The sequence below is a fragment of the Pundamilia nyererei genome, unplaced genomic scaffold (assembly GCF_000239375.1).
Source record: "Pundamilia nyererei isolate P.nyererei 1_Seehausen unplaced genomic scaffold, PunNye1.0 scaffold00046, whole genome shotgun sequence".
Taxonomy (NCBI): Eukaryota; Metazoa; Chordata; class Actinopteri; order Cichliformes; family Cichlidae; genus Pundamilia; species Pundamilia nyererei.
The window spans coordinates 1,538,037-1,565,372 of record NW_005187447.1 but is presented as its reverse complement, the minus strand read 5'-3'; the positions used below and the strand labels follow the sequence as shown (position 1 = coordinate 1,565,372).

Here is a 27,336-nt window from a genome sequence, read left to right as displayed (position 1 = left end):
GGGGGGGCTGTCAAAGGACCTAAGAGATGGATTTGGTTCTTCAGTGGTCAGTGGGAGGGTGTCTGTAAAGATGTCATTCTTAAGGAGGGGGAGCATGGAGGAAAAACTGAGGTATGCCAAATAACACAAGAACTGGACTGAAAAATCTGTGACGACAGTGATGTGATTAATTAATATTCAATTGTCGGTTCAAACTGCCGTCAGTGTGTTCAAAAAAAACCAAGAGGTAAAATAGAGAGCCATCTTTAAAACACAGTGGAGGTTCTATCATGGTTGTATTGCCTCTGATTCAATTATAATAAAGAAAAATACTGACAGATTTTGATCTAGCATGGCGAGGAAGCATCTGATTGATGCCTCATTTTTCAGCACAGGAGTGATTCCAAACACACTGCCAATGCAGGAAATGCATACCTGGACAGAAAGAACACACACACAATGAAACATGGTCAGTCATGGATTGGCCTCTCCAGAGCCCAGCCTCAACATTTTTAAAGCAATGTGGGATGGCAGAATTGACAGACTGAGGGAAAACAGAACAATGAAACAAACACCCAAAGACAAACTTTGAATGTCCTTCAACAAGCCAGGAGAACTAGTGTCGAAGGCTACTTACAGAAGTTACAAGAAAGTTTCCATAAGAGAATTCAGGTTGTGTTGAAGAATAAAGGTTGTCATACTAATATTTGCTTTGATGCTCTTTAGAGTAGTAAAAACTCAGTTTTTGTCATATACAGCCTATTTCTGTGCATATTTAAAAAGTCGCTTCCGTTTTTTTCTAATTTCTCTGCAAAATATAAAGAAATGGGGGGGGTCAATATTTTTGCACAATACTGTAGATGCATGAGGTTGCTTTCTGCACAAATTCACATCTTGCATTTTTGTTTTTCTTGCTCAAGTTTGGGTCAGATTCAAATTTAAACCAAACATTTCATCTAAAATGCAAAGCTCGGACGTCATTAACTAGTGTGGTAACTTTTCAGTCGTTACCAATTTTGGAGTAACTGGTTTTCCGTTACTTACCTGTGCTGTAACGCCACCAACCCCAAAGTTAAGACCTGAGCCACCTCCAGCTGTGTGGGCCACTCTCCCGCAGCGACACACCCAAAGACTCCGCACTCCTCTCCAATACCCGACTCCTCGAACTCCATGGGCTCGCCTGTCGCCGATGCCTCTCGTATAAACTGCGGTCTAGTCTCGCGCCTAGTTGTCTGTGAGCAATTACCGTGCGCGCGCGTGTTTGTATGAGCGCTTGCCTGATACACGTTCGTGACCAAACACGTGCTTGCAGCGATACAACGTGGTTTGTTAAAACATACCAAACTCAGCTGACACTGCTGAATTGGGCATGAAATCACGAGTAACAGAGTTAAATCAGACTATACACGTTTTAACCTAACAGCCGGTCCGCCATAACTAAAATCATAACGAATTAAATGAAATACGTGGAATTTATGAATAATTCTAATCAAATTAATCGATTAGGTCAAAAACCACACTATTTAGTCCTGTTGGAGCTTTTGATAAGACAACCTTCTCAGCAAAGAGTAAAAGGATGAACTTTGGTAGAAAACCCTTCAAAAGTTTTTTTCTTTTTACGTCTTGTCTTGACGTTTGAGCGCTTCCCTTTCACGTGGTAACAGATGCGCCGCTGTGATTGGTTGTTTAGATGAGTTGAGAACTGTGATTGGCTCCCGGCGCAAGTATGACACGGCCCACTTCCCCTCCCCGGCTGCCTGCACACCTTCTGCTTCTCAATAAGTTAACTGGCGTGTTTTGTGATTTGTCTTTCAGGACTGTTCAGGATCGACGAGCGCTATGGCATCCACCCCAGGTACTGCACGATCCTTAATACACACGTTAGCGCTTAAGTTAGATGTGCGTGTTTTAACTTTTTCCTCTTTTTTTTCCAGAGTTGAAAGTCGGCCAAAAGCTCAATGAGGGCAAGACAAAACAGATTTTCGAGCTCTTGGACCAGCCGGGACTGGTTCTAGTCCAGTCTAAAGACCAGATCACGGCTGGGAATGCCGTGAGGAAAGATCAGATGGAGGGCAAAGCTGCCATTGCCAACAAAACTACGAGCTGCGTGTTCCAGCTGCTGCAGGAGTCTGGTGAGGACTTATTGAATGTTTGTAGGGGGGGGACAGTATTCTGCAGTCTGAGTGGGTTGGGGCAGTTCTGTCAAACGCATGTGTATAATTATTGCAGCTCTTTTTTTCCCCATTTAAAAAAAAAAAAAAGTCCCTTACACTTGGCCAGTATCTAGGCACATTGTTTCTGCAGAAGTTTTTGTGAGCAACAAACTATCAAAGGTAAATTGATTCAGTAGAGTTTACTGGAAAAAACCAAACTTTGGACTCATTGATCTTTTCAGTTTCAGTTAATGTGGGGGCTTAAATGTTAAGAAAATATAAAACGTTTGTCACACTTTGTCAGAGCCCTGGCTCACTTATTCAGTTTGCAGGATTTTTCTGAAATGCCATTGGATTTATTTAAATATCTCAGAAGTACATGGTAATCAGTTTTCCACACATGGGAAGCAGTTCGGCTCTTCTCATTTTTGCAACTTTTAAAAAATGACTTATTTTTTTTAACCCTCTGAATGACAATCCACTAAGAACTGAATTTTATGTTGTGTTTCATGGATGGATGGGGGGTGAATTGAACAGAAATGACAATCTTGCAAAAATACTTAAATGTGAAGGGCATGCAAGATTTACATGATCCCAAAATTACTTTCCATATGACTTTTAATTTATAAGCAATTGGCTAACTGTAACCATCTTGTGTGTGATGCGTAGGTCAGTCAAGCTGTAGTAATGGCTGCCTTGTGACTTGATGTGTTTCCACTTAGAATTAACCCGATTCAACCAGCCACATCCCATCCACTTGACCCTAATCAAAGATGGGTTTAAATCATGGTAACTTGAAGAGCCATCTGTGTGCCAGTGTATAAAAATTAAATAAAATCTATATTTTTCCAATCTGACATGGTTGCACATATTGAAATTTGTCCATTAGTTTGAGGTTGCCCTAACATCCACCCTCCCCCCCAGGCATTAAGACAGCTTTTGTTAAGCAGCACTCGGACACGGCGTTCATTGCAGCGCACTGTGAGATGATACCCATTGAGTGGGTATGTCGCAGAGTGGCGACTGGCTCTTTCCTCAAGAGGAATCCAGGAGTCAAAGAGGGCTACCGCTTTTCTCCTCTAAAGATGGAGATGTTCTTTAAAGTGAGTCTTCCAGGCGTGCTGTGATTCTCTCGATGCATTTTCAGTCTGTGAGTGTTGCATGCAAACTCATCAATGATTGTTTTTAGGATGATGCCAACAATGATCCTCAGTGGTCAGAGGAGCAGCTGCTGGAGGCCAAATTCTGTCTGGCTGGGCTCACTATTGGTCAGTGTGAGGTGGACATAATGAATCGCAGCACTGTGGCCATTTTTGAGATTCTGGAGAAGGCCTGGGCCACTCAGAACTGCACCCTGGTGGACATGAAGGTAGGCTGTGCAGCACCTCCCCCTGCTGGTTAATTTCATATCTTGGTGCAATCACTTTTCTTCTGTACCTACAGCAGAACTACAACTAAGGACTTTTTTTCTTTGCTTATAGATTGAATTTGGTGTCAATGTGAAAACTCAAGAGATTGTGCTCGCTGACGTGATTGATAATGATTCATGGAGGCTTTGGCCAGCTGGAGATCGGAGCCAGCAGAAAGATAAACAGGTCATGCATTGACTTTCATTTCATGCTGATATGAGGGGGGGAAAAAGATACAAGCCTTAAACTGTTTTTTTTTCTTCCCCTTTGTAGGTGTACAGAGACCTGAAGGAGGTTACCCCAGAGGCAATGCAGATGGTGAAGAGGAATTTTGAGTGGGTCTCTGAAAGGGTCAAGGTACAGCAAACAAACTCTAAATTCTTCTTTATCCTGTAGGAGTATTTTGCTTTGAATATCTTAACCAACAGACATTGTTTAACATCACAAAAGCCTGCAGCTGCTTTTTATGCAATTCGGGGGGAAAAAACGAGTACAATTTGAGCAGTCAAAAACTGAAATAAACTGATGATTCAATGGTTTCTGTGCATCTACAGTTGCTGCTGAAGCCCCAGGCAAGCAGCAGGGTGGTGGTTTTAATGGGTTCCACCTCAGACATGGCCCATTGTGAGAAGATAAGAAAGGCGTGCACCTCCTACGGGATCCCCTGCGTCCTCAGAGTCACCTCGGCACACAAGGGTCCAGATGAGACGCTCCGAATCAAGGCTGAATATGAAGGTGTGCTTTGATATTGACATAATTCCATCTTTAAACTGATCCAGGGATTCTTGATAATGTGATAATTTCTCTATGCTTTTTTGCAGGTGATGGGATACCCACTGTATTCGTGGCTGTGGCTGGGAGAAGTAACGGCCTCGGCCCAGTGATGTCTGGTAACACGGCTTACCCTGTTATCAACTGCCCTCCTCTCACTCCAGACTGGGGATCGCAAGATGTATGGTCATCCCTCCGCATGCCAAGTGGTGAGAAGAGCTCTTTAGAATAGAATGCCTTTATTGTCACTATACAGATGTACAATGAGATACAGATGATCTCCTACTCGGTGCAAACATGTTGGAGAAGGAGGGGGGGGGTGCATCGTTTCTGCAGCAATATATACATGTGCAGTGTGAATCATACATACGGTTTTAATTTTTTCCCCCTTATGGTAACCAAGTCTTTCTCTACTTTATTTGTCCTGCAGGTCTTGGGTGCTCCACAATATTGTCTCCAGAAGCTTCTGCCCAGTTTGCAGCGCAGATCTTCGGGTTGAGTGACCACCTGGTGTGGTGCAAACTGAGGGCATCCATGCTCAACACCTGGGTGTCTCTCAAGCTGGCTGACAAGAAGTTACAGGCCTGCAGCCTCTGAAGAGCCCAGCGTGCTTCACACTTTAACACACTGTCTTTGTTTACTATTAAAAACCCATTAAATGTAGTTGTTTGTCACACATATCATTCCATTAAGAGACAAATGATTAAAGCTTATATGTATTTCTGTGCATTTTCTTTCTTTAAGACTCATTTTTATGAGTTTATATACTCATATTCATGAATCCCATGATAGTTTGGAGGTTTTCATGATTTTTTTTTTTTTGAACTTTTGTTTTTCCAAGGTTGTAATGAGTGCACTTCATATGTCCTTGATGATTTAAAAAAAGGTGCAGAGCTTTGAGATAATTGCCCAGGTTCTAAATTATACATACTGGCTCACCTACATACATGCATACAGATATGAGTGAGTGTATGCATGTATTTTTTTTTTTTAAAAATGGAGTTGAAGGTTCTACGATGTCTTAAGCTGAAAATGCCAAGGCCTGTTAACTCCTTATTAGACCACCTCACATTATTGTCACTGTTTGGCTTTCAAGCGTAACACTGTACCAACTGTTGTGTGTGTCGGGGTGGTACTGTCATGCTCTCGGGCTGTTTTGTTGCCAGCAATACTGGCACATTGCACAAAAGCGATGGTATAATGGACTACCTCAAAATTCAACATCAGCTATATTTAACATCTATGGTTAAAACTTGGACCCAATTGGATGTTCCGACAGGGCAATGACCCCAAATACACATTAAAGCTGTTCAAATAATACATGAAGCAAGCCAATATTAAACTGGCGTAATGGCCTTCCCAAATCCCTGACCTCTCCTCTACTAAAAATGTGTGGACTACGCTTAAAGGCTGGGTTAGTGCCAGGAAATAAACTCTACCAATCCAGCCAATAAGAGTGGTCATATATCCCAACCAGAACTATGTAAGAAGCTTGTTGATGGCTACCAAAAGCCTGGTGAAAGTGCACCTTGCTAAGGGACATTAAATCAAACAGTAGTAGCCATGAAAATCTACATAAATTGAAAATTGTGTACCTAGTTCTTGTTTTAGATCTATGCTGTACAATCATTCAACCTTGTAAAATGAATAAATTACCAAGGCATTTAATGTCATGGTATACATTTGGGAACAGTCAGATAACTTTAGGGCTATTTAAATCATTAATGTAGGGAGATGAGGAGGAGCAATTTTTACCTCAGTTTAAAACCACAAGAAAGACAGTTTTTCTGCAGATACTTTCCCAATGGTTTTATCACCATGAGCAGGATTTCATCTTAAGAGATACTGTGGAGTAGCTTTGCTAAATATGGATAATTTCAACAGAGGACAAGTTAAAAATAAGCAAAATGTTGGGCATGGTATAAAAGACTACTGTTGGCACAGGTGCAACATCTTCATCTGCTCCTTACAGAGTCGCTGCATCCTTTTTATACCTACAATATCAGTCTAAGCACTTAAAGCATTTGTACTTGTATTTATTTTTAAAAATCAAAAGGGTTCCCGTGTGAATCTGCATGTAGTAAATATGGCGATTTGTTTCATGGAGGCATGCAAGATAGCTGCTTTTCACCTAAGCTAAGTAGCTTGCAAGCAAGTCATGAACTGGGATGCAGAGCTTCTTTTCTATTACTAAACCTTCACCTTATGTTTGCGTCTCATTCTTATGCCTAACTTCATGTTCTACATGCTGCAGGACCTGAAATCAGCCACACGAGGGAGCCTGCACCCCATGTTCACGATCCAAAATCTTAACCTTTCATTTCGTTCCAGTAGTTTGCAGCCAAGGGAATGAGTCAGAATATCATGCCACCATTTTATTTTTTACTTGTATTATAGCCCAGTTCTCCCTTTGATAACAAATGATGGGTATAATGACCTGTGATGTGCTAAATCTTTGTTCACGTGTGGGTGTCAGTGGGAGGATGGAAGTGCTGAGGGTTCCGAGCGTGGTTCACATGAGTGCATGGAGGCTGATATCTGATAATAATAATAATAATAATAAAAAGTCTTTGCATTTTAATTTGGATCGAATTCCATACTTAAAAATATGATTTGCTGCACGAATCATCCTTCTTCTCTCGCAGTCGACATGCACCAGAAAGGGTAGAGGTGCAGTCACAGAGCTGAAATGGACATAATGTGTAAGTCTCAACGATTCCAGGTTTCCTTGACAACAGTAACATGGCAACAATCACTCCATATACAATAATCTCCCTTTCCTTTTTCTGCTCCTTTTCTTATTCTCATGCTGGGCTCTTTGAGTCCATTTTTAAAAAAGAAAGCTCTTTAATTCCTGCCTGTCATCACTGGCCTTTCACTGTTTTACTGCGCACTATAATAGCTCACGAACAGTGAATGAATCATCAGAAAAGCATAACCTGTAAATGAGTTATGAAAATGTGTGGTCATGACTTTATCTGGGGCTTGGACTGTTTTTAATGTGATTTCCTATTCAGTGTATAAAACGCGTGGCAGATAGTAAAATAACAGACCTCAAGGCCACTGTGCACTCACTTTCTCAAGACTCAAAAAAGCAATTTATTTAGTTCTCAAAGCTGTGAAGGTTGCAGTTAAATGTCACTACTACAGTTTATTTACATGTTTCTACAACGGTATTTTATCATCTCCTTTTCTGTCTACAGAGTTTCTATATCATCCTATCAACAATTATCCTCTGATGAGTGAGCCTCACAACATTGTCCTGTTATCACTGTTTCCTTCACATTTTCTTAGTCACTCAACTCCTCCTGTCTTGTCTACTCATTTGCATCACTACTTCTTTTTCTCTTTGTTGGTATAATACATCCCTTCCAGCTATCCCTGTTAACAATCTAACCACTTGCTCCCCGTGGGGCACCATCACAGTGCTCCCAGATCGTGGCAGGAGCGGGACTTCTGCCTCAGGAACTTCCCCACCTCTCGCTCTCGAGGGTACCGAGGCACCAGACTGGACAGGAAACGTTTGGCACGAGATGTGATGCTTTCACGTTGCCCTCCTCCGCTCATGTCCTCGGCGCTTGTCCCCGGAGGCCAGGGAGACTGGCCCCTGGCTAGTCGCACCGCACACTCCAGGAGTTCCACGGTACGGTGATCCAGAGAGGCGGAGATCTCCAGATACAGACAGTTGAAAAGGGCAGCGCTAGACATGGCCTCTGTGAGAGGAAAACAGGAGACGGAGGAGATCAGAAAAAAGGCAGCTGTCACAGCTTATATTCAGAGCCACATGTCTTTTCATCCATATAAACCTTTTGATACTCCTTCACCTGTAATTGATTGTTGGTAGTAGAGGTTCCAAGCCAGGGCACGTCTAAGAGGAAGAGCTGCATGTCAGCCTTCAGTGACGACTAAGAAGGCTACTCTTACAAAGCACAATACTTGGGAAATATGTGATAAAAATGTTCCCGCTTAAGGTGGAAACAACAAACATGTTTCACCATTTGAGGCAAAAACACACCAGGGAATACAACCAGATGTCCAACACAAAAACAAATGAGTGACTCCACTGAGATTTACTAACAACACTCAGTACATGCACTCCATGTACTGAGTCAGGCAAGCATTAAGAAAATGTTCAGTTTAAAAAATATATATACTGTCACAAATATTATGGTCACAAAACCTTCTTGAAATGTTGAGCACTACGTTGCAGGTTTATGATCCGTGCCTTAATCTGTGTTCAGAATACAGAAAAAGGCCATTATAACAACATAAACCATCACACGAACCTGGCCTTAAGCAACAAAAGGGTGCCCATTTATCCCAGGCCCACCGCTGTTTCCAGTCAGCACATCGTAAAACACACTGTAAAGTATGGCTGAATAAATGAAATAGATTTGTGTGTACACAGCTGAATCAATAAGGACAGGTAGCTGTAAATATTGTGATTACACCGTAAGTCATTAGCAACCATGATATGTTGTGTATCATCTAAGGCTTGTAGCTGGGGTTATGGAAGGATCTTCTACTCAAAGGAGCAATTACCCTTTAAAAGTGAAAATTTCAGGGTTAAAGTCTCAAAAAGATAACTAAAACAGCAAGAGCAAGCTTTTATCTCTTGGTAATGAAAACTGTGCTGGAGGGAAGATGTCTGCATGCTAAGTGAGATATCTTTCATAGTTTTCCAACTGTGCAAAACACGCAATACGAAGTATGTCATCAAGAGGTTTATACAACGACTGGATCGCCTGTGATAGTGATAGTTAATATTTACTGATTAAGTAAACAGGACAGAGCTTGTATAAAGTAAGCTAAATCAAGCTGGAATTTTTTGCTTTAGTTTCTTTATATAGTTCTGTAGCACATTTGTCTTTAGTTTCATCTTCAATGCAGACCATGATCTCCCTCTGCAGTATTGGTCTGCAGGGTCATTTAAATAAGGAAGAATGGCATACACTGGGTTGAAAAGTATGTAGTTTCATAGCCTGTGTGATATAAAACTGTGGCGTGTGGACAAGCAGCGTAGTCACGGTGAACAGGCTTTTGCTTTAACTGTAATTAAACTCCCACACTGCAATAAAGCATGACATTCACATTTACGTTGTTTATGGAGAGAAAGAAAGAGCGTAAAATGTCAATGTCAAGTGTAATGAAGAAAGCCAAAACAGAACTAAACTGTGAAAAGAATCTGCTCCCAAAGGAAATGTTTATACTTTATATGAAAGAGTAATGTAAAGTGTAATGTATCAAAAAATATATTTTTTTTAGGTGACTTGGAAAAGATAATCGTCTCACCTTGAGAGGTGACCTCACGCGTGCGAACGAGGTCACTCTTATTACCAACGAGGATTATTGGAGTCTGGGGCTGAGTCTCTCTCAGGAGAAGCCGAAGTTGCGCGGTACGGTGGAAGCTACGCCTGTCAGTCACCGAAAACACCAAGACGCACACCTCGCTCTGCAGAGCCGACAGGTCCTTAATGACAAGCACAGGGACAGAGGATGATGCATTTTTGTTCTTTGTGAAATATAAGACACTAAAATAGAAATGAAATTAAAAAAACCCAAAACAAACTCAAAGGTTCTAATTCAAACTGATGTAGTATTTTGCATATAAATCAAAGTCTTTTTCCTTCATAATGTTTAATTTCCAGTGCTCTGATGAATATTTCCACCAACCCTAAAAATACAGAAAAGAGAAAGATTGTGTTTGAAGAACCAGCAGGTGGCTGATCTGTCTTTTTAACATTACCTGAAACCCTTGTTAGTCAACAGCTGCACACTCCTCTTCCAGCAGCAAAGGGACTCCAAAAATATCAAATTCCTGAGTGATTTCTTCACACAAACTGAACTCACCATCACTTTGTCTTTAGTCAGTGCTGCCATGGTCCACTGAGTTTTCATTAAATTTTAATTAAGTCTACAACTGAGCACAGACCAAAAGGAACGTATGAACCCTAATGGTGTAACTGGGAAATTAGATAAGTAGATTCCTTGGTGTGGTAGTTAGCGCTGCAACCTCACGGCAGATTTGAATCCACGTGCCAACTGAGGCCTTTCTGTGTGGCATTTGCATCTTGTCCCCGTGCCTGCGTGGGTTCTCACAAGGTACTCCAACTTCCTCTCAGGGTTCAAAGCCATAATTGGCGTTTCTAAATTGGCTGTAGGTGTTAATGCGAGCATAAATAGTAAATTTGTCTCGCTATGTAAAATCTACAACAGACTGGTAACCTGTCCAAGCTGTACCCAACCTCTCTTGCCCCACAACAGCTGGGGTAAGCTCCTGCCACAACCCTAAATTGGACAAGTAGTTAGAAGGATGGACGGATGGAGATTCCTTATAAAGCCACAGTTTTAGTGTGTTTTAGCATTTCTCACATCTGGTAGCACAAGGAGTAACACATTATAATCCCCCACATCAGAAAAGACAGATTGTGCCACAAGAGTGTAGCTTCAGCGTTTTCGCACATGCACCTAAATCAGAAACATTAATGCAGTCATTTGGCACACCAGCTCTGTGGGCGACTCCTTCTCTGTCTTTCTGTATGTTTCTCTCTCTCCTATTCACATCCTCACGCTGATGCCTCAGAGCTGCACTCACGGGAAAATAAGAAAGTGTGGAAAACAACCTGATAATGAGCTTTCCTTCAGTCGACCAGATGCAGATGCTGCAGATTGACTGTCCCCTTTTTGTCCAACAGTTCTCTGAGCTTGACAGTTTTTGTTACAGTGATGGCAATAAACAATACAGGGTGCTCCAAATACTGTGCACACTGTGAGCAGATCAAATGCTAAATATGCAGTAAGCATTTGTTTATATGTTGTAACTGAACCATTTTTTATGTCAAATGTAAGCTGTATTAGTAATCTATCAGAGGCAGTCTACCCCGCCCCCAACAATAAAATTGTGCTCACGAGTGCTGTGATATACTCGTGTTCATGCATTAATATGCTGTCAGTTCTGCTTGCAAATTTCTCTACACGCTCTTTCAAACTCTTTTTCTATTACCCCAGTTAATCTCTTAATACAGCGAAGCTTTATCCCTCCCAGCACACAGAGTTCTTCAAATACTGAAAAGCAAATGAAACCAAGTGCTGAAAGATCTAAACTGCAAAGGAGCAATTTAAGCTTCTTCTTCTTAAAGCAGTCCAAGTATTCAGCACAGAAGAGCAGCTGAACACACTGTATACAGCTGCACAGAGGGCTCACTGGCCTAATGAGGGAGCAGGAAGCAGAGTGGGAGCTATGAAGTGTTGTTTGGCTCACCTGTCTCCAGTTGTCATAGATAATGATGGTGCTCTCCTCATCATCCACGGTAACTGTGTGCACATAACCCTCCCCTAAGGACAAAGGGAGCAGCAGTTAGGTCTCAGGAGGGAAATGGGCACTGTGATTTATTTACTTGCTGCTCACTTACTCCACTGCAATACATTGCTCTGCATACAAACAGCACTGTACCATCAGAATCCACAGACGCAGTCCTGTCCATGTCTCCCGCGAGGGCCAGGGCCAGAGAGGACTTCCCGACGCCATTCTGCCCCAGGAGAGCAATCCTTAGTGGCCCGTCAGGTCTGCCCTCCACAGTCACGGTTGGAGTATCATCCAAGGCAGGGCTGAAACTGTTTGGGGACACCGAAGGCCCGGCCGCACCTGACGCCCAGTCGCATTCATCGTGGACGGCTTCTTCTCGCCTGAGCTGGTGCTTAATCGGCAGAGGAGTGCTTCCTCTGCGAACGGTTGGAGTGCTGGGCAGAGTCATACTGTCACACTGGTGGGAAAGAAGAACATAGACAGACAGTGTAACACTCGTGAAATAGTGATTCCCACATGCCAACCAGAGCAAATCCCAAAACCTGATCTACATGAACCTCTCCTAATTTTTTCCCTATATCTTTACTGTTGTGGATTCTATGTGCAAAAATATTTGTGATCATAAAGCTCGGGCACTAGGTTGTAGATATCCCTGATAGGATCATCAGGCACACAGCACTGGCTGTGGCTTTGCCCTAATGTTCGGGATAAAAATAAATAAGGATTATTCTGAACTGGAAAGAATGTAGTTTTAAAAATGAGCAGTTCCCTTAAATGGACTGCAAAGACAGAAAGAACTTCTTTTTAAAACCCTGAAATTTCAAAGAATGCACAGGGAGATATACTTATTAGTCACTAACATAAGTGAAGCATTGGAAATCCTTGCTTCAATAAATCTCATAATGAACAAAAAGCTCCCCAGTGGCCTATCAACACAGCAATACTAGGATGGAGTAGAACCTGACTAACCGCTGGACCTGATATTACTCTTTGCAAGCAGCCCAAGGGGAACACATTACATATATAATGAATTATGACATGGCTATTGTCTATAGACTTTTTAGCAATGCATTTGATTAAGTAGTGAAATAGCCTACACAAAGACAAGTTTGCTTAACTGTAATACATAGTCTGCTATTTGTGCAGTAAAATCCCCAAAGTAGTCAAACTATGTGATGATACTATTTCAAATTGATCCAGTCCATCATATTCTTCATGATATTCTGTGAAAATGTTTCTCACATTAGCAACACACTCATACTGTGAAGTTTGGGTTCACGTTTTAACACCTAGAGAAACCGTTTAGTGTCAACCTGACAGCTGACTAAGGTCAGCGAAAGGAGGCAAGCAATGTGGCCTCACAATAAATAGACTCTGGATATAAATATGCAGATTCTGTGGGCAAGAGCTTTGGTACTGAAAGCTTTTTGTTTTTTGTTTGCAGTGCTGAGCAATCATGTTTGAGTAGATTTGGGTTGCATGGAAATAAACAAACCCTGCAAAGAGCAAAAGAGAGATTATATTTGCTTAGATTAAATTTCAAGACCATCAGCTGTCATGTGATGAAGAGTTATGTCTTTATTAGGTTTTTTAAAAACAAATTTATCTTATTTATCTTCATTATCAAACAATTACAGGTGCACAGAACAGGAATTCTTGGCCCAAATAGGCTTTGTTGTCCCAAAGGCTGAGTCATCAGATGATAACACATGGGTATCTGGGTTAGGTAGCAGGTGTTGTAATCTTAGCTTTTCTTCTCCTGCTACTATTTATTGATTTACCTTTGAGCAAAAATTGAGAGTTGTGTTATAAGACACCCTTTTCAAAAGGTTTATAACTATGCCTTACAATTTTTTCCACCATTGTCACTGGCATGACACCACAGGGCAGATTTGGCTGTAAGTCTTAAAGATATTAAATGAGTGTTGGATGGGTTTAAATGCAATGCCAAGTTATTCTGACATCAATAAACTTGTTACACATTGAATCAGCTGGGATCAAATTTGGCATTCTGTTTGTGCTATAGATTGTCTATAAAAGCTATCCTGCCATTGCCTTTTAGTTTATGAAGTCCTGTGAATTCATCCCAATTTAGCACTTTGAACCAGATGTGATGAGTGAGGGTGGGATTCAATGGAGAAACCAAAAAACACTGTAAATGACCTCTCAGTCATAAGGTAGACCAGCCCTAAAGCTCTGCTTAATTGTCTCTCTGTGTCTAATCAGAGCCATTATTTTTAAAAGAATGAAGACCCTGGTGTATTTAACATGATTTGAGACAAGCAACTGGGACCATGACTCACCAGAAACATCTTAAATGGGACCATAGAGCAAGAGAGCATTATGGTCTATTTCCTACAGACTTCTTTTCAATGGCAACCAGAAGACTCAGCCTCTGCTGGTGTTTGGAAATAATGCAGGTCTAAGGCACTGTGACTGTCTTAAATCTCAGTCCATTTAGAACCTACCTCAGTCTTTTACAGTAGATATATTTGCGATATTGCATGGATCCAATGCCAAGTAAATAGAGGGCCAGTATTGCTGATACCGATAGCGATACTGATAACTTTAACCTATAAAGGCAGCTTATGTAGGTGAGATCAGTATGTCATGTTTTATGAGATCACCTCTAAATCCCTGTGGTTTTTATTTTCCACAATAATAAATTAACACAACAAAACAGGCCTTTCAGCTTTTCATGTATTTTGAAACTGGATTTCTTTTTTGGAGACCTGTAATGTAAATGTGTGCTGCATACTGAATCCTAGTGGTTAGAAATAAAGTATCCTTTCTATTGCGCTAGTATCGATCAGATACCGATAGCACCGTATGTATATCGATAAACTATTGGTATTTGGATCAGTTCTCCCACCTCTAATATTTAGTCTAGATTTATGTCCATCTGACAATATTTATTCTTGTTTTAGCTGTTTCTGAAACTCTTAAAGAGAAAAATTTGGCATTTTAGCTGCTAAATTCTACTGTGTCGATTATTTAGCCAGAGGGTGTTTTAAAACACACCAAATTATTTTGTCTGCTGAGTGGTATAAATTTTTTTTTCATTTTTAGCGGCTGCCTTGACAACAATGGCAACTTAATAAGTAATTTTTGAAAATGCATATATTTTCAGAAATGAATAAATCGATTTATTGGTAGGATTTCTGAGGATTAATGTTAATTAATGGGGTAAACCTGTTGCTTAAAGGATAACCTTCAGTTCTTGGAACTGAGCAACAACCATAACATAGCAGATCCCGCCCTCCCTGCAAATAGATGTAACAATAAAGTGAGAAGTGGTGACAATTAACCTGAGATTAAAGGTTTAATGAAAACCAAAATCAGTCGAAAGGCGACATAAAGTTCTTGGAGGGCTGAAATGACATTTAAAGTTTGAGCTGCACTAAGCCACCGAGTGAGTTAATTATTGAGCACCATTATAATCGGTTGTTTATTGCATTGTGGTTAAAATTAGTCATTGTAGCCGTAACTCCATTATAAACTGACTCCTTGTATTTTGTAATGCAGGACACCCCCTCCCTGCACCACCACCACCTACCTACAACACTCACACACACACAGAGATTCAGCAAGAATACCATACACCGTCAGCACATAACCTCAGTTCCCTTCTTTTTTTTTTTTCTTTTCCTGCACCTTACCGTGGCCGCATTCTCCTCGCTGTCTTCGGGCACATCTGTCGGCATCTGCAAACTGAAATCAAGCGATCGGAAATGAGGACTCCAGAAGATATACAGGGAAGAGCATCATCACCATTCTTCCTCCTCACCCATGCCACCCCCACCCACCACTCTCACTTTATGAACCCCTTATCAAACAGCCCGGTATGATCTCTCACCTGTCAGGTGGTTATCAGCTACTAAAAAGTAAGCACTAAGCGCGGTCTCTCTCTCTTTCTCAATCTTCCCTCCCTAGCGCTCTCTCTCTCTCACTCTCTCTCCCCCTCTCTCTATCTCTCTCTCACTCTCTCTCTCTCTCTTCATTTCGCTCTTCGCTGTCATTCTGTGTTCTCAGGTTAGGGCCCAGGTCCAGATCGGTAAGTCAGTACTGCCATTCATCATCAGCACTCCACAGACTGACTACTGTGACTCACTGACTTGACGCCTAAAAAGCTCTCCAGATCTTGATTTGCTGCCTAGAGAGGAGAGGTGACACCACTACCACGTGCTGGAAATGTTTACTGCAGGTGCATGCAGCCCGGTGATAGCAGTGAAGCGTGATGCATGCATGCATGTAGGGAGCAGTGCTGTAGGAAGATGCTCACAGTCACGAAGCATTCACTGACCTCTGGTAGATGGAGGCGATGCAGGAAGCGGCCGCTAGGGGGCATTATAACATAAGTAATCACATTCCTAATTGACTTTTTTGTGTGTGTGTGAGAATGTTTAAAATGTGTTATTAGGTTATCCCTGCTGTAAAACAGAGACTTGATTGCCTACCCATTTGCTTACAAAGTTTAATAGCCCTATTTTTTTTTTTATTTTCTTTGAAGACACTCAATATTTTATTTGACAGATTAATTTCCAGTTCACCAAAGTATTTTCTAGTCTGTTATCGAAGGAGTGTATATGAACATGTTTTCTGTCAGAGTGCGAACATGGCCATGAGCAGTGGTGTGTCCCTCCCACACAAAGCCACAATAGACTCCGGCAGTGAGCAGCCAGGGCGCTATTATAGCCCTAATCCTGCTCCTATTATACAGGCCAGAGAGAGAGCGAGAGACACAGAGAGGGAGGTAGAGCTGAAGATGAGGTCATCCCAAACAGCACACACCCAGGGTCACTGCCTCACTATAGAGGGGCAGAGATAAAGAGAGAGATGGAGCCAGACATGGTGCTGCAGAGAAAAGGCTTCCAGGAGATTGACAGTGGCAGATGCTAGGATAGGTGAATCGAGAGATGAGGTTTAAACCTGTGTGCAAGGTGTTAAAAAAAAACCCTGACACATCACAGGGATGGTAAAGTAATTGGTTTATTGTATATGCATATGAAACCACACTACAACAGGAGCAGGAAACCATGATAAGGGCCTTTGTTGTAAAATAATGTTAATTCTAATCACAAATGAATAAAAGAATAAACTGTAGGAAAGTAAAAATACACGCTAATGGAGTAAAACCAAAAAAATAATTAGAATCAGTACATAAATAAACAATAAATACCAAATAAATAAGTGAATAAATAAAACAACAATTTATGTAACCTATACCCAAACAAAATAAATAACTCTAATGCATTAACCCTGGCAATAAATTCATGGGACAATTAAGAATGTGTCTCCATGAAGATTTTCTTTTAAATCTTTTTTTTGCATTTTTTTTCATCCCTGCACCATAAATTTTCTGTTGCATCAGTAGCCCACAGTACCCGAGTCCACAGTGACCAGCTCTGTGGTGCTGCATGTTGTAGTAATATGAAAATGATCTGTGTTTTCACAGAGCAATGCTTTTTCCTTTTCTCTCTCTCTCTTTTTTTTTTTTTAACAGAGGTATTCCTTCTGCCCAAAAATAGCTTCCTAGTCTGAAGAACTGGACACAACCACACAAATCATGCCACACTTTTTTTTCTTTTTGCTTGCTGAAATGGGTTGCCTCTTTTTTCATTTGCAGTTGCTTGAGTTGAGCACACTACCATCTCCGTGTCTCTGTATGTAAAAACCCATTCTCGAGAGCACACAGCAAGTCTGTTAATGGCTGAAATTTGCCAATTCCAACTGGCAAAAGTACATTTCTTTTCTAAAACAAAAGGTCAGTTTCCCCGCTATTCATTTAACACAATCACTGGAAGATATTCTTGTACATTCTTTAATCTATGATTATTAATCTTACAAAGAATACCAGGTCTTGGTGAGCTTAAACACTTTGGTAGGCAACTGTGAAATATTAGCTTAACTGCATGCCATGGATACTTTATCCAAGCCCATACCACTCCACATCCAACACCACTGCACTACTCAGACCTCTGCAGCTTTAGCAGCTTAATATAAAAAGAAAAGAAAAAAAAAACAACTACACTGAGCCTCAATCACTCACTTGCAAAGTACATTGCAAATATGTAATATTGCATAGATAACAATATCAGACACTATAATAGTTTTATTGCAAGATAAAGCTGTTTTTTAAAATCCATTTTCAGAGTAGTGTTTGTCACCTGTTGCACTGATATCACCAGCAGAAGCTCTCAGGAAACTCTCAGTCAGTTTTTTGTGCAACCATGATTCACATTTAAGTAAATCTGAGCCTGTGAAGCAGCCCAGGGCTGAGTCTAACCCTATTAATTAACAGTCAGTTCCCCTTTAGTCATTCAAGGGTGGTTTTCACAGTTGTATGATCCCCAAAACAGCCTTCCAAAGTCTCTCTTCCATTTTCCCCCCCACACACACACACACACATACACGTTCTTGTTTCTTCGCTCCAAGTCTGATTACTCATTATTGATTGCTCCACGCTGGCTTGTCTATTTTCTTTGTGCACCCCTGTGGATTAAACTCAGAGGAAGTAGTCAGGGGGTGGGGAAGGTGGGTTGCTGGTGTGGGTCGGCTGGGCGTCACCACCGGTACCATGGTTTGTGCTGAGCAACTTCTCATAGCGAGCCTTGTAGGCGTCTCTCTCCCTCAGCACTCGAGTCAGCTCGCACTGTAGCTGTTCCAACTGATGAGAAAGGAGTAGAAAGATTGTAATTTATCTGCGCTTCGCTGAGCTAAAGTGCAAAGATGCTCACTTGGAGTGCATTATTTATTCTATCTGCAGAGTGTGTCAGCAGTTATGTCAGATGCTGCATGTTTTTGCTGTCCTCACCTACTTTAAAACCAGAATTTCCCATTAAAAAGCTGGCTGATATTAATGATTAATGCCAGTGTAGAAAAAGAGGCAAAATCTCAGGTTTGACACTTATGAAAAGAAATTGAAGACTGTGTACCTGCTGGGTAAGCAAATGTTTCTCAGACTCCAGAGCGTGCCTGTGCTGTAAACGCTTGTAGCGGCAGGACTGGGCATAGCCTCGGTTCTTTAGCGTGCGGCGTTTCTGCTTCAAGCGCACCACCTCGTCCTTGCTCACTCCACGCAGGTGTCGGTTCAACTCGCGCACTGACAAGCTCACCAGCTGCTCATCAGAGAAGCGCTCGTTCGCCCCGCACTGAGGAACAGATGGAGACGACACACATAAAGAATATGCTGTTTCTCACCATTAATTGGCAACAAGACACATGCAGGAAATTATGGGAGGGCGTGCAGGGTGTGAAGCTGGTTCTGGCAAAGCTTTAGATTCATATATGGCATGAATGGTGTACACATGATGTGTCAAACTGAATGTGTGTGTGTGGTGTGTGAGCGTGCCTGGCTGTCAGGGGGCACATTCTGGCACCACATGTCTATAATCTGTCATGTAATCTGACTAAGTGTGGGAGACAGTTATCAGGATTACCCACAGCAATAATAGCAGATATTATCATAAGCTCACACTGTGTTCCATATAGAGATCCACCCAGACATCTTGATCAACCAGAACACAGATTACAAAGTTTATTTACCTTTTAAATGCAGAGCAGAATATTCACAACTGAGTTATTAATAAGATGCTAATGTAGTTTTAAGCAGAAATACTTATCGACAAACATTTTTCTTCCTGAGCACACCAATAACAGGCCGGCTGTATATACAGTTAATGAATGAAGGGATGCACCACCCATGAGCTTTTATGCCTTTGCTTCTATTTATTCCCCATTATTTGTAATGAAAACTGAGAAATCATTATAAAGTAATTAGAAAAAGTGGCTTAACTTTTTTTTTTTTTAGGTCTTTCAAGATTTAGTCACCACCAAACTGGCATCACATAACATTCTGCAACATTGAGCCAAAATCTTGGTGCATCCTTTATTGTAATAATGCAAATTTACAGTATACCTTTTAAAATACTAACATTTAGAGATTTACAGATCTCAGATTATAACTAAATTAAATTACAGAATACCTGCAGCTGCTAAACTGTTTTGGGAAAAAATGTTCCCAAATTTTCCCTTAGGTAAAGATTTATCTTCCCTTATTGTTGCCATGTGGAAAACAATCCTTAAAGTGATACTTCAGATAGACAAAGACATTAATAACCATGTTGTAATGGCCTAATCCTAATCCTTTGCTGGACCATCGCTCCCTCCTTCCGCCCAGCCTTTTAATGCGACTGTTTTCTCGCTTCATGTCTTTTCCCTCCAGGAATTTCTCATGGTTTACTGATTAACGCTTCCTGCTGAATATTATAATCATAATTAGGCCCTCTCTTCAATTCTGGATAGATTTGTACCTGATTGGTTTGTGGGTGGTGATGATGGTGATGGTTGCCATGCATGGGGTGGTGCGGGTGATGCTGATGATGGTGATGCTGGTGGTGATGCTGGTGGTGATGAAGGCGGCCCTGGGGGCTGAGGGGTTGGGGGTATGGAGCAGAAGCAGGGTTAGTGTTGGGGAGGGAGGGAGGGCCTGATGAGAGGAAGACGAGTGGGCGATGGCAGATGTCTGCTGCTTTGGCGCAGGAGATGTCACCTCCGCTGTCGCTGCTTGAGTCTCCCAGGTTGCTGCTTGAACTCTGAGAAAGACCTGGGAACTGAAAAGAGGAGGTGCAAATGATGAAGAGAGAGAGAAGTATAAAGTCAGTTGTTTAGTGGGTATATGTATAATGAATAATAACACTGACATAGCATAAGAAATTCTTACCTGTGAGCTAACAGCTGCTGCAGCTGAGTTCAGTAGAGCCTCCACAGCATCCTCACACCCCAGGAAGCCATTCACCTGCCCTCTCTCTCGGTCCCCTCTCTCTGGCACCCCTCCCAAGGCTCCCAGCAAAGTGGCGGGCCCCGTCACCTCACCTCCAAACTGTTGCTGCAGTGCGGCCAGCCAGATCAGGTCCTCCAGAGAGGCTGGGGTCGGACCTTGAGGGCCGCCATGGGCTGGACTGCCTTCCACGTTCCCCTGAGAGCCGGAGCTGATGTTGGAAGTGAGACTGTTGGGTATGGAGAGGGGAAAGGAGATGGAGGAGGACGATGAAGAGAGAGAAGAAGAGCCCGAAGGGGGTGGGTGGGCATCGCTGAATGTGGGCGAAGGTGGCAGTGAGTTGTAAGGGCTGGAGCTCAAGCTGGAGTCCTGTGGTGGGTGGCTGGTGTACGGAGAGCTGGAGGGGTCATGGGTACCAGATTTAGGGTACGCACATGGAGGAGGGAGCGGAGGAGTGTCAGATTTGACCTCAAACTTGAGAAGGTCAAAGTCGTTTAGGTATTCCATGGCCAAAGGGCTTGGGGGGAGAGAAGGCATGGGGAGGGAAGGAGAGGACATGATGTTTGTCGCTGCTGCTGCTGGCGGGAGCTTCAACAGGGTTTTTACGTGTGTCAGGATTGTTGAAAAGTCCAGTCCTCTGACTCAGTGCAGCTCATAGACAGCGGCAGTGGTGATGTCAGAAAGTCCACTGGTTGGTGAGTTTCTTTTGTGAGAAACTGTATGTCCCCTTTTCCTTGTCTCTGTTTCTTTTGTCCTGAAGAAACAAAAAGGGAAAAAAGGGTTTGGATGGAAGGGATAAGAGTAATGGGTGGTTGATGTTGTCTATAAAGAGCTGATAAGCTGTAATTAATGTTACTAATTTTGTGCAGCATAGATTTAGCACTCATAATTAATTAAAAGAAAGCTAAGAAATGATGCATCGAACCAGAAATATGTGTTTTTTATTTAACTTCACTCGTTCTTTTTCCTTATTAAAACTGGAAGCCTACATTACCCATAATAAAAGCTGACAATGATCTTTGAGGTGTGTTGTGTTGCAGGCCTTAGGCTGCAGAGGAGTGGTAAGCTCACATACATCTACATCCAGATTATTTTCATTTGAACTTAATTTCCAGCCTTGAATTTAAATTAGATATTGCACTACTCCTTTAAGTACTTCCCAAGCTCTGTCAGCTCATTCATGAATACATCTAAAGACCCCCTTTAATTTAACCATTTCAGTTTGACTGAAATATATATATATATATATTCCAGTCAAACTGATTCTATCATGAAATGCCTTAAAAAAAAGGATCAGTTAGAAATGGGTAAACATCAAGGTAGGCTGTGTTTGTATATTAACACACGAATCTGCAGCACACACCTCTTGCATCCCACACATGTAAGCAGTCTGTGTATATAAAAAACACAAAGTTTCGTGCACTTTAAATTTAAAAAAAAGTGCATTTCCTCTCTTGTAATTATATCAGTACTGAGCGTCACATTTCTTCTTTTTAAGATCTCCTGGCTAAATGAAGAAACTGAATAAAATGTGCTGTCAGATGCCTTTTGACAACATCTTCTTCTGCATGTCAGGTTTTGCATTTGGAATACTTCCATGTAGAAATACTTTCCAGGTTGCTCAGGAAATGCAATATATCTAGAAACATCCGCTCGCTGAACTCATAAGCAGTTGAAGCAGAGGAATTCACAGGCTTAATCATTTTTGACAGAAAGATCCACAGGTCTCAGAGAGCAAATCCAATTATCGAGCACTTCAGACTTTAATCCAGAGGCCACGACTTTCTAAAATTCTATACAGCTGTAAATTTACTTTTAGCAAAAATTGATAACAAGTTAAAAGTAACATATCAAGATAGTAAAATGTGACCTTTTTTATGCATTTGCTGTCAAATTCATGTTCAAAAACTCGTTTTACACAAAAAAAGAGTTACATGACAATATTTTAGAGTAACTTATAGAAAATCTGAGACGATAAATGAGTTAAATGTTAACATAATAAGTCAAAACATTCAAAAACAAATGAAGAGGCTAAAAGTAGTGTCCTCACAATATAACTGAAAAGTTCAACACTTCCATTATGCTACAGGGGTAAGTGCATCAAAGAAAGCTGTAAGTGGTTTCCGCCAATACTAATTACACTCCTTCAGATTTAATAGTTGTTATTAATAAAATGAACACCTAATTAAAAAAGTCCACCTTTGACTAGTGCCTCTGCTTCACTGCTCATTACTTTCACCCCCTGTGGCTCAAAATGGATTGTAAAAGAAAGCAAACAGTGACAGGGCTCCATGGAGGCCTCAGTCTGGCTCCGGACCAGAGTTACAGCAAAAACACACACATGACAGAAAAAAGTAGAGTGAAAGCAGGCCGAGATAAAGGCCCGGTGTGAGAGACGGTCAAACAGGCAAAGTGACTGAAAAGATCTTACCGTCGGTCATAGAGAAGAAGGATGGTTGCGAGCTCTTGTCAACGTCCCCACTGAACACACACACAAACACAAATAATCGACTGACTGGTTGACTGACACGTTTGGAAAGAGACACAGAGGAAACAGCGTGTGTGTGCATGTGCGTGCGCATGTGAGTGTGTATAGCACTCTGCTACTGAGTGCCACTGCCCCCTTTCTTTCTGTCCACTCTGCTGCAAATCCCTGTTTGCAGCAATCCCCTCCTCTCTCTCTCTCTCTCTCCGTCTCTCCCCTCCACATCCCTCTCTCATAGTTCACAGGCATGTTCACGCTCTCTGGCATTGTTTCCCCCGCTTCACTCTGTCACCCCATCTCATATTTTGTACTCCTTTTTCTTTTTCTCTTCTTGTTTTACACGTTTCTGTTTCCTTGCATACACCCCCACACACATACCTCCAAATTTCCAACTCTCTCCTTTGATGCGACATAAAATTTCTTGCAAAAGAAGCAAAAACACTTCATACATGCACCGCTTCCTTCATCAACTACATTTCAAAACTGTTGTTCTGCAAAACAAGTATCGCTGACACTTCATGAAAGTTTACTCAACTATCTCTGAATATTTATCTCTCGGACATAACAACTTTAACAATTGTGTTGCTGCAAGTTGGACTGTAGGCTCTGTGCTGCCTCACAGTGGATAGTCACATATCCTGAACTGAAAATGAGTCAAGAGCAGCTCTGCTTTAACGCTAAAATGCTGTTAAATATTGAACCTGTGAGTTGTTACAGTCAACCAGGTTAAAGACAAAGTTTTAAAAACTCTCTAACCCACAGACCCTGTCACTGTAACCACATAAGGTCAAATGAGTCTAAAACCATACACTTATTGTGTTGTTTTTCCATCTGATTGGTGCCTTTTTGTTCAAATGTTTCACTGCAATGGAAGATGCTTTAAAAAGAAGAAGCTGTAGAGTATTACTATTAAGGTCACTGGATGTTTACTCGAGACTCACAGATTATACAGGTAACACAAAAACAACAACAACCCACAGAAGAACAAAGAAAAATGGGGGAATTTATTGAAAAAAATTGTTTTAAATTACAGGATTTAGATAAAAATTGTGTTGCAGCAATTGGACACTGTCAATTTAAACCAGTGTCCAACGTACTTGTCAGCAGAGGTGCAATCTGCTCATGTACTGTGCTTTGGTTCAATTTCAAGGTACTTTTATCTTACTTGAATATATTCACTTTTTAAAATTCATCGTGCTAAATTTCCCAGAGAAAATAAAAAAAAAATATAACACAGGTTTTGAATATCTAAACCAGCTGGCTGTTGGTTTATTCTAACATGGTTTTATGTTGACAGTCTACAACATAAAGTAATTATATCCACTGATACAATACAATATCTATAATTTTTATAGTATTGCTTTTGTGCATTTGATGCCTAATATTTCTCATTATTTTCTCTGCATTATTGTAGGTCTCTGTCTTACAATATAAATTGCCTTGAGGTGACTGCTGTTGTGGTTTAGCTTTATATAAATAAAACTGAATTGAATGTTTTCTGGTGTAATTTCTATTACCACTGTTTAATATTAAATAAATACATACCAGCAGTGATTCACCCATTAAGCTCATCCCATTTATGGATTTATTCAAACACAGTAATGAGTCTTAATTATGTATTGCCTACTGGCCCCAAAGGCAAACAGCACTTCTGTGCTTCATTATGTCTGGATTAATTTGTAGCAGTATAAGTTAATATCATTTTAAGCATAAAAGACTGATAATTTAGATGTATGACTGAAAATGTATCAGTGAACAATGATCTCACTAACTGGATATGTTTTCAGCTGGTAGATATTCATCTCTGTGGGTACAGACCCAAAACATTTCAACAAAGAGGTTCGTGATTTGAAATTAGCACCCCCCGCGTCGCCTTACTACCCTGCCTCTCACAGTTAGGATCAAAATCTGTGAACTAATGCTGTTTTTTTTTCTTCTTCCAAGCCATTTAAGTCTGCAGGGAAATGCACAACAAGCGTTTCTCGATGCTCCTTAAAAGCTAAACTTGTTAATCCCGAGTCTCTCAGTGTCTTAATAGCGTCTCGTTCAGGAATCAGTAAGTTAATAGTGCCTTCACAAATCTGATTTGGACTGTAAACAAAACCTTTATTGAAAGCAGACATGCTGACTCGTGGAAAAAAAAAGCACAAGACTGATAAACAGTTTAGTATTTTACTATGTAATTAAAAAAATAAATCTTTAATAAGCAGAGATGTTACTGACAGCTAAATAAGATTTAATAGACATAGTAAAATAGAAAAGAATTTAAAGGTAAAAAGCTTCTGTTCTCTTCTTTCAGTTTCTGTTTCCTCTGCTCTCTACTTTAACCTCTCTATCTGGCCATCATTTGTGTTTCCGGGGAAAGCTTAGCAGCTAAACCAACAGGGCCTCCTGTGAGGGCGAGGGACAAAGAGAGGGAGAGACACAGAGGAACTTACCTCATACTTCATGACAAACACACAATCACTCCTCCTGCATCTACACACATTTATCTTTTAGCATCTCAGTGTGCCTTACAGGCAGGTGTGACCTGAAGTTGATTCAAATGATTCACTGTTCGTTTGCTCTTTTATTTTAGAGGCAAAGGTAAGTTTTGAGGTCGTGTGATTAAGATAAAGTAGTAGAGGTCGACCAGTATGTTGACTGGCTGGTGTTGTTTTATCACATTAAACACACAGTGACACCAAAGCTTTTTTCTTACATAGAGTAGTAGTAGTAGTAGCAAAAAGATTCTTGTAATAATTAGAAAATTATGTCATCATATATCAAAGAAGCTCTGACTCCTTGAAGCAGAGTAGCATCATATTTGAGCATATTGTATGCAAAGTCCAGCTGTAACTTGGTAACAAGTAGTTGGAACAAAAACAATTACTTTTCTTTTCATTACCATAATTTTTCCATATCATGTCTGGCATACTTTAATTAGAGTACGATGATATATTGAGCCAAACACAGAATCATTTTAATGCAAAACTGAAACCTCCGCTTTCTGAAACCTCAAAAAGCTGATAAGCCAAAGCCCAGTAATAACAGAAGGTAAGAAAAAAAAAATCCAAACTAACAGAAAAAGTTAGGCACTGTGGACAAAGGCAAGAAACATGGGATTGCACATGAGGGGAAACAGATGATGAGAGAGGTAAATAAAAACTAAATATAGATGGCAGGCTGATTAGTTTACGAGACACAGCAAAGAGAAAGAAAGGAATAAAGACAGAAAGCAAAAAACACAACAATTCACAAAAGAAAACAAAGTACAACATGATGACATGATGTAGGGAAATAACTATAAAGACACACTCTTTGCAAAGCGTAGTCTGGATTTGATTTGCGGAGGAAATGTTTAGCTTAGCTTTGCCAGGCTAACTGTGATGACATCGTATCCTGTTTCCTGTCTTCATGTTAAGCTTACTGACTGCACGCTATGACTTAATATCATCCATGCCGATAAAAATATATTAGTCTTACAATATATTTAGAAAGAAAATACATCATGCACTATTACACTAACATTTCTTCACAACAGATAAAACTGGAAACACTCCCTTGCAGGATGCTTTTAGATGTAAATTGATGATCTGGCAGAAAAGACTCCGAAAACTTGAGCAGGCTATTGGCCCTGACCCCCTGAATGTGACACTGACCCCCCTATCAGCTCTTAACCCGGTTTCATAGCCTTCAGAATTACTACTTAGAGGCTCTGAAGGCCAACAGAGGACATGACTTGGACTATTTGGACTGTACTCCCCCCCTTACTTCCTTCACCACAGGAGCTACTGAGAAACTCAGGATGAGGCCAACTACAAACAGCAGGAGGAAACAACTTGTTGACAAAAAGCAGGAGACATGAGTAAGAGAATACAGACAGATAAGACCGAGGGAATGAGAGAGTGACTGATTTGAGGATAGACCTGGACTGTTAGGACAGATGGTGTTAGCTGGAGCACTGTAGGGTCCCAGTAACTCGGTCTTATCCCACAGATACATGTCCTAATCCTGACTAACTCTGCTACAAGCAACAGGCTTACCCGTCTCACCTCACAGGGGCTCCCTCCCTTGTCCTTTGTCTCCTTCACTCTTCATGCACACACGCAAACACACAGAAACAACACAGTACTCAAAAAAGATACGTGACCGGTTAAATGATGCCTGTAGGATAATCACATTGTGCCAAAGACACAAATGTTATATTATGCTTTATATTTTGTCCTGGTTTTACACCATCTACATGCACTAATTTTGACTTTTTTGACTGAAATTTTATTTGTAGTTGCTTCAAAAAGTAGTTTCTATATTAAAATGATTGATGGCAAGTATTTTGGCTTTAACTTGAAAGCGACATTACAATTAATATACTACTAGGATGTATTCCAGTTCTCCTAATTTATAGCACAGGTATTGAGTTATTTATAATAGTAATCATCATAGACTGTATATAAAGGATGGCTCAGTGTTAC

At 40.9% G+C, this 27,336-nt stretch overlaps 4 protein-coding genes across 5 annotated transcripts in view; 1 reads left to right on the top strand and 3 right to left on the bottom strand.

The window, feature by feature from the left end:
- Positions 1-1,634, bottom strand: part of ppat (phosphoribosyl pyrophosphate amidotransferase) — a 14,569-nt gene extending 12,935 nt beyond the window's left edge. For both annotated transcript variants that reach the window (XM_005732274.2, XM_005732275.2), the window contains exon 1: positions 1,024-1,634. In XM_005732274.2, coding sequence (XP_005732331.1) covers positions 1,024-1,151 — 128 coding nt within the window. In that variant the 5' untranslated portion in view covers positions 1,152-1,634. The remainder of the gene's footprint in view (positions 1-1,023) is intronic.
- The window catches only part of paics (phosphoribosylaminoimidazole carboxylase, phosphoribosylaminoimidazole succinocarboxamide synthetase), an 11,090-nt gene extending 6,051 nt beyond the window's left edge, over positions 1-5,039 (top strand). Inside the window, exons 7-15 of the mRNA XM_005732277.2 lie at positions 1,795-1,834; positions 1,914-2,111; positions 3,057-3,235; positions 3,322-3,501; positions 3,614-3,727; positions 3,815-3,898; positions 4,096-4,276; positions 4,363-4,521; positions 4,743-5,039. Coding sequence (XP_005732334.1) covers positions 1,795-1,834; positions 1,914-2,111; positions 3,057-3,235; positions 3,322-3,501; positions 3,614-3,727; positions 3,815-3,898; positions 4,096-4,276; positions 4,363-4,521; positions 4,743-4,909 — 1,302 coding nt within the window. The 3' untranslated portion in view covers positions 4,910-5,039. The remainder of the gene's footprint in view (positions 1-1,794; positions 1,835-1,913; positions 2,112-3,056; positions 3,236-3,321; positions 3,502-3,613; positions 3,728-3,814; positions 3,899-4,095; positions 4,277-4,362; positions 4,522-4,742) is intronic.
- Positions 5,040-7,384: 2,345 nt separating this feature from the next.
- LOC102195208 (GTP-binding protein REM 2-like) lies at positions 7,385-15,568 on the bottom strand. The gene is made up of 6 exons (XM_005732273.1): positions 15,475-15,568; positions 15,278-15,329; positions 11,766-12,075; positions 11,574-11,647; positions 9,605-9,782; positions 7,385-8,025 (listed from the first exon to the last, which is right to left on the bottom strand). Exons 2-6 carry the CDS (start codon positions 15,320-15,322, stop codon positions 7,733-7,735), a joined length of 900 nt encoding a protein of 299 aa, XP_005732330.1. The 5' UTR covers positions 15,323-15,329; positions 15,475-15,568; the 3' UTR covers positions 7,385-7,732.
- A 2,440-nt stretch (positions 15,569-18,008) lies between these two features.
- nrl (neural retina leucine zipper) lies at positions 18,009-23,016 on the bottom strand. The gene is made up of 5 exons (XM_005732272.1): positions 22,829-23,016; positions 20,341-21,151; positions 19,931-20,230; positions 18,554-18,769; positions 18,009-18,285 (listed from the first exon to the last, which is right to left on the bottom strand). The coding sequence occupies exons 2-5, from the start codon at positions 20,953-20,955 to the stop codon at positions 18,124-18,126; spliced, it is 1,293 nt and encodes a 430-aa protein (XP_005732329.1). The 5' UTR covers positions 20,956-21,151; positions 22,829-23,016; the 3' UTR covers positions 18,009-18,123.
- Positions 23,017-27,336: the final 4,320 nt, after the last annotated feature.